Source organism: Plasmodium gallinaceum (genome assembly GCF_900005855.1).
Source record: "Plasmodium gallinaceum strain 8A genome assembly, contig: PGAL8A_v1_62, whole genome shotgun sequence".
In the NCBI taxonomy this organism is placed as follows: domain Eukaryota; phylum Apicomplexa; class Aconoidasida; order Haemosporida; family Plasmodiidae; genus Plasmodium; species Plasmodium gallinaceum.
Window position 1 is genome coordinate 144,581 of NW_021628221.1, and position 7,329 is coordinate 151,909.

The 7,329-nt window shown below is 19.3% G+C and overlaps 1 protein-coding gene across 1 annotated transcript; it reads right to left on the minus strand.

The window, feature by feature from the left end:
* Positions 1–1,781: 1,781 nt before the first annotated feature.
* Positions 1,782–6,614, minus strand: PGAL8A_00097100 (cation transporting ATPase, putative; the record flags this gene model as incomplete). The annotated part of the gene is made up of 1 exon (XM_028672322.1): positions 1,782–6,614. One exon carries the CDS (start codon positions 6,612–6,614, stop codon positions 1,782–1,784), a length of 4,833 nt encoding a protein of 1,610 aa, XP_028526087.1.
* Between the last annotated feature and the right edge of the window lie 715 nt (positions 6,615–7,329).

Genomic DNA, 7,329 nt, shown 5'->3' on the forward strand with positions numbered 1-7,329 from the left:
TGTATACTTAAGAAAAATGCTAGAAAAAAAAATAATTTTTTTTCTTCTTAATTTATATAATCATTTAAAAATTTAAAAAGTTTATGTCTCATATTAAAAAATGTAAAATAAGAAATACTATAAAAAACATGAAAAACGAAAAAAAAGGAAAAGATAATAAAGAAAAAAGAAATGTTAACAAAAATGATTCATTATTATACTAAAATGAATTAATGTTGTAACTTCCATGTTATAAAATTTATGCTTTATAATTTTGAAGAAAATTTTTATTTTTTTTTTTTTAATAAATATGATTATGCACCACTATTAAAATAAGAAAATTATTTTTTCTATCAACGATTTTTTAAAGAATATTAAAAAAACTTTAATATGCTTTTTAAAAGAGGTCAAATTACAGAAATATATGAAGTGTAAATTTCATTTTATTTCTTTTTATATTTTATACCGTTTTAGGTTTCCCTTAAAGTATTAAATAAAAAAGTATTTTACTAACTTAAAATTTGATTTATCTAAGAAGATATATAAGAATAAATACTTCATTTTAATAATACTCTATTTCTCTATTAATGAAATGAAAACGTAAAAATTAAATAGAAAACAATGGCAATAATATAGATTAATATATATGATGACAAATAATTCTGTAAAATAAAAAATTAAGTTTTTTTTTATATTACATTGAAAATATAAAATATTTTTGAACAATTTTCATTATTTTTACTGTCGTCCTTCTAAAAATTATTTTTATTTTCATATGTTAACTAAAGATGAAAAATCTTATGAATATACTATTTTTCTGAATATATATATATTTGTTCAATTGTATTATTATTGTTTTTATAATTTGATTTACTATTTATATTTATTAATAAAGAAAAATTTTATCATGTTAAATAAAGCTTTAAAAGTCAAATGAGAAACTTAAATTTTCTATAACATAAAATAAGTATTCTAATATAAGCATTAATATAATTTTGATATCATTTAATATATATAAACCTAACAAAAAAAAAGTTTATTCCTTTTAATCAACAACATACTGTATATGAAATTATGAACAAATAAGAAAAAATATAAATATTTTTTATATATTTTAGCTATATATAGAAAATTTAAGTTATTATGAAACTTTTCTATTAGCTATTTTTTTTTTTTTTTTTTTTGTGATGTATGAATAATAATAAGTTACAAAAATATAATCTGGTTACAAAGAAAATGTTATAGCATTGTATTTTTTATTATACTTAATGTAAAAAAGTTCTGGTTTTGAATAAATATATATGCATATATATTAATCTTAAATATAGTAATAAAAAAAAAAAAAAAAAAAATCAAAAAAATAAAAGAAAATTAGTGTAATGATGATAATAATAAATATTTGTGTGCAAATAAATATTAACTTATTTAATATTAAAATTTTATAAAATTTAAAATATTATACTTGATTTTTTCTTAAATTTTTTATAGTAATATAAACTACTATTATATTTATTGTCTTATTTTAACTATCATTATATTTTCATAATTTTTCATAAAAGGTTCCATTTCTTATTATAAGTGCCTTTTAATTTATATGAATAAAGCAACATATAATTGTAAAAATAAAAAGAAATATATATAAAATATTTATTAAAAAAAAGAAAAATGAATGCATATAAACACATATGTAATTATAAAAAACAAAGAGAAAAAAAATCATTTTATTATATAATAAAACATGTTTTATAGATATAAAGTTAATTTAATTATGTAATAAAATCATATAAAAACTTATTCATATACTATAAATGAATTTTAAATTTTTGAAAAAAATATAGCCTAAAATATCTAATAAAATTAGAAATTAAATAAGGTATAACAATATCCAAGATCATTAAAAATAAAAATAGAAATTTTAATTTTATATTTGGAAAAGAAACGAGAGAAAAAAAATAATTTAAAAATGGAAAAATATTCATTACAAGAGAAAATAAAAAGATAAAATTAACAATAAATATATAAACAATTTCTTTATTTTTATGAATAGGAGTCATAAAAGGCAAACCTTCATAATTACATGAAAAAATAGATAAATTGATACAATATATCAGATAATAAATGCATGTATTTACTAAATTGGGTGTAAATTCTCCTTTCAAATCAGGCACATAATCAGGTTGTCTATATGAAGAAGATAGCTTCCAGCCATAAACTAAAATAGAAAAATGAACAAATACTTGAAAAATTAAAGAAGCTATAACACTAATATTAAATAAAGAAGTAGGAGGAGAATAATTAGATATAGTTTTTAAAGGAGTAGATTTTGATATTAAAACAATTAATGTAGTATATAATAATGAAATAATTGTTGTTTGTGCATCACTTAATTTTACACCATCTAATGTTAAAATAGAAACCGAAAAGGCTGTAATCAAAGAATTTATAATCATTAATTTATACATCATTATAACCTTTGATAAAGCACATCTACCACAACATATAATTTCTTTAACACATTTTATGTCATTTCCTTTATAAGTAAAAGGTGACGCTATACTTGCTTCTCCTAATTTTATTAATGGCAATGAATCATCCATAGACTGCATCATACTTTCTATTTTTTTTTTCCTTTCGTTATATAACTTCATTTGTTCATAATACCTATAATTCATATTATTATGCATAACATTACTTCTATTCTTTATTTCTAAGTTATCATACGCATTTTTTAAATGATTTTCATAAGTTTTAAGCGAATTATTATAATCTCGATTATTGTTCAAATAACTTTCATTATTTTTTAAGTTGTTACTTAAATTATTATTTTTATAACTTATTTTTATACTTAATAATGAAATACCTACATGTGCAGCCTTTAATGCTGCCATATCATTAGTACCATCTCCACACATTATCGTTATATTACCTAACTTATTTAAAGTTTTTATAATAATTTCCTTATTTTTCGGAGATACTCTGCAAAATACGTGAACTCTTTTTATGAGTTCATCAAATAATGTAAAATGCTTCTGAATATTTTGAAGAAAATATTCAATTATATCCCCTGTTATACACATAGAAAAAAGTTTCCCACACAACTTTATATATTCTTCACTATCAATAAAAGGTAAAACTTTTTTATTTTCTCTATTAACAAAATACAATATATTATTTATATTTTTATTGTTTTCAATTATTCTAATTAATTTTTCTACATAAATCTTTAAATTTATGTTTCTTTTGCTAATATTATTTAGTATCACTATCGCTTCTTCCTTCTCCTTATTTGTAAAAGTTTGATTTGATGTATTTTCATTTATGCTTTTATGTTCCTCTTTTTTATTTATTTCATTCTTATTTCCTTTCTCTTCTTCAATTGCATAATTTTTCTCATCTTGATTTAAATCTTTGGAATTTTCATTTAGAACTCTCTTATCAGTCAAATAATTCTCTTTTAATTTTAAAATTAAAATATCTTTAATTTTTACAGGTGGAATTATATTAACATCTAAAGAAACTTGACATGCTGTCAAAGCATTATCACCTGTAATCATAATATTTTTGATCCCTGCTCTTTTTATATCAAGAATGTAGTTAGGTGTTAATTTTTTAATTGGGCATATAAATGCTAAAAATCCACAAAAGTATAAATCTTTTTCTATTTCTTCTCTTTTTATATTTTTAGATATTATTCCATTATCTAATACATTTGCAGCTAGGCATAAAACACGATACCCTTTAATCGATAAGCTGTCTAAAATTTGATCGTAATTTGCAGGAATTTTTTTTAAAAACTTTTTCATAATTTCTGGTGATCCTTTACTTACTACTAAATATTGTCTTGTGAATTGATTGTTATTATTATTTTTATTTTTTTTTAAATTATCTAGAATTTCCATGTTTTCATTAATAGTTTTATCTTTATTTTCTTTATTATTATTGGTAGATTCTTCTTCATACTCTTCACCAAACCAGTCATTTTCATATCCCTCATGAAACGTTATACAAGTCATTCTTTGCAATTCGGAAGAAAAAAAAAATCTCTTATAAATTTGAAAATTTTCTACATAATTGTTTTTTGAAGAAGAATTACCTGATTTTTTATTTATTTCGTTAGCCGATTTTCTATTATCTGTATACACAAAAGTGTTATCTAAACTTTTCATATTGCATTTAAGTTTTAAAAAAGAATTTTTTTCTAATGGATCTCCTAATAATTTGTTATTAACTGTACATATAGAATGGCATCCTGCTATAACAGATAAGGACAAAAAAGGAATTCTCTGTTTGTTAACAATAGACTCTTTTAATTCATTTATTTTTGTAAAATTATTATCTAATCCAAATAAACCTAAAACAATCATATTATCTTCCGTTAATGTTCCTGTTTTATCGAAGGCACATATTTTTGATTTCCCTGAAAAAGGGAGTCTGAATGGTTCTGTACAATATATTTTTAAGTTATACAAATACACAATAGATATGGTTACTGCTAATGATAAAGTTATTGGAAATTCAGGAGGTATGACAGCCGTAATTATATGAGAAACAGACAAAACTAGTTTATATAAATTCCTTTCATGATTAGATTGTAAAACACTATATACCACATATGCACTAGATGATATAGAAAATAATAATAATATAAGAAGAAATACAATTGAATCAATACCAGAAGAATTAACTTTTTCTGAAGTATTAATAATTGTTCTAACTAATTTTCCTTGATATGTAGTAAATCCATTTTTTAATACAATTCCTACACATCCGCTAATAGGTAACTTTTTATTATTAAATTCATTTTTATCATTTTTTGTTAATAATACATTTGTCCCTGCATAAACAATATTTTTTTTATGTTTATTTTTAATATCTATTTTATCTAAAAAAATAGATTTTTCAAAATTAATGTCATTTTTTTCTTCTGTATTTTTATCTATAGCTGCTTTAATTAGTGGAATTGATTCCCCTGTAAGAATTGACTCATCAGTTATACAAATTCCTTCAATTAGTAATGTTTCGCATGTGCATATATTATCATTACCATTTAATTCATTCGCCAAAATATATATATCTCCAGGTAGTAACATATTTGATTTTATAATTTTCCATTGCATATTTCTATATACATATACATTTTGTGCAGGTACTTTCATACTATTTATAAGGTTAAATTCTCTTATTCTTTTGTTAATTAATTGTGCTTCTAGAACTATTAAAATAAAAATTGAAAAAATCCCGAAATACCAGTAGCTATCAAGCATCCATAGTATAATACTAAAAAATTGAAAAATAAAGAAAGGAGATAACATAGCTTCATATAATAATTTTTTAAAACATGGAGATGGAATGTCATATATATTTTCTCCATATTTATTTAAATTATTATTTACATATAAATCATGAGGTATTTGAAAATAACTTTTATTATAATAAAAGTTTTCATTCATTTTTCCCTGACTTTCCATTATATGTACTTTCTTACTTTTATTTACTTCATTAGAATTATTTTCTTCATTTTTATTCTTATCATTTATGAGATTACTTCTTTTATTTTCTTCTTCTTTTAAAATATTATCCGAATCAACTAATTTCGTTTTAGTTTTATTTGATTTTATGTCTTTTCTTCTAGCTTTATCTGAGTATAAAATATCTATTTTATTAAATAGATCATTTAAATTTTCACTTTTTATGCTTCTTTTTATATCTTCCGTAATATTACTTATATATAAATCATCATATAAATTTTGTTCACATTCAATTAATCCTTTCCATTTTAAATAAAATGACACATTAAAAATATCAAAATGTTTAAGTGATTCAAATTTCACTAATTTATAATCAAATAAATATTTTTTTTGTTTATAAAAAAAAAAAATATCATTATTCAGTTTTTTTAGTTCTACTAATTCCGCTTTTGGTTTATAAAAATTATAATCAGTGTTAAATCTTTCCTTACTATTTATTCCTATCTTTTCATCTGTTTTCATTAGTGGTTTAATATATACATGAGTACACAATTTCTCTAAATTATATATATACTTATTTTTATCATTACTATTTAAATTCTTAAAAGCAATAAATAAATAAACATTTAAATTCCATTGAGATAAAAGAAAAATCATCAAATGAAAAAATATAAATAATAGTAAACATAAAAATTCTATACTATAAAAAATATATATCAAATTATATTTTCCTAATATTATAGGTTTTAATTGAGTTTCTTCTTCTTCTTTATCTTTTAATATTTTTTCTTTATCATTTTTATTATTATCAATATATATATTTTGTTCATTATTTACGATTTTATAATTCGTATTTTCATGTTCTCTTTCTAAGTTATCCATTTGTATCTTTATTCCATCCAAATTTTCCGTGATTTCTTCTCCATTTTCTTCATATATTAATTTGTCAGAAGATATGTTAGAATTATTAAACTTAAAAATATTTTCTTCTTCAATTTTTTCTAATTTTAATCTTTCTATATATTCATAATCTGAAAGTTGTGCTTCAAATTTTTTGTTTTGTAAAATAAAATTTAGATAAAAAGCATAAAACAAGAAGAGTAAAACATCCAATCTACAGTGTGTTTTTCTTTTCTTGTAAATTATTACATTATATTTATTATTCATTTTATAACACACATATATAAAAATTTATGATCATATAATTTGCAATAATATATTTTTTTTTCTTCTTTTTCCTTGGAAAAATATAAGTTATTAGTATAATTTTTTTTAAAAGAGAATAAAGCAAAAAATTTTAATTTTACATAGTCATATATTTGCAAATTTACAAAAATATCTTTTCAAAAAAAGTATAAGAAAATTTTTTACCTTGTAAAAAACAAACAAGCCTTTTAAGTTGTATTATTTTTAAAAAATTTTAATTTTTTTTTTTTTTTTTTTTTTTTTTGAGATGCATAGTCATATAAAATTTTTTTAGTATATTCTTATTTTAAAAAAAAATCATTTTATTTAAAATGTTATTTTTCCTTTTTTTAATATTTCTGATTATTTATATTTAAAGTGTATATTGTAAATTTTGATAACTTGTATTTTTGCTTTAATAGCATATTGTTATTTGAAGTTTCTTTTACACTTAAATAGAAAAAATTTACTTTCCTTTTATTAAATTTTTATATTTTTATTCATACGAATTTATCCTATACTTTTTATTATTATTTGCTATAAAAAGTATAAATTTATCTATATCTTATTCTTTTTTTTAACATTTTAATATCTCTAAAATTTTTGAAGTTTGTATTTTTTTTTTTTTTTTTTTTTTTTTTTTTTTTTTTTTTTAAATTTTTTTTTTTTTACATTTTTTTTTACCTTTTTAAATTTT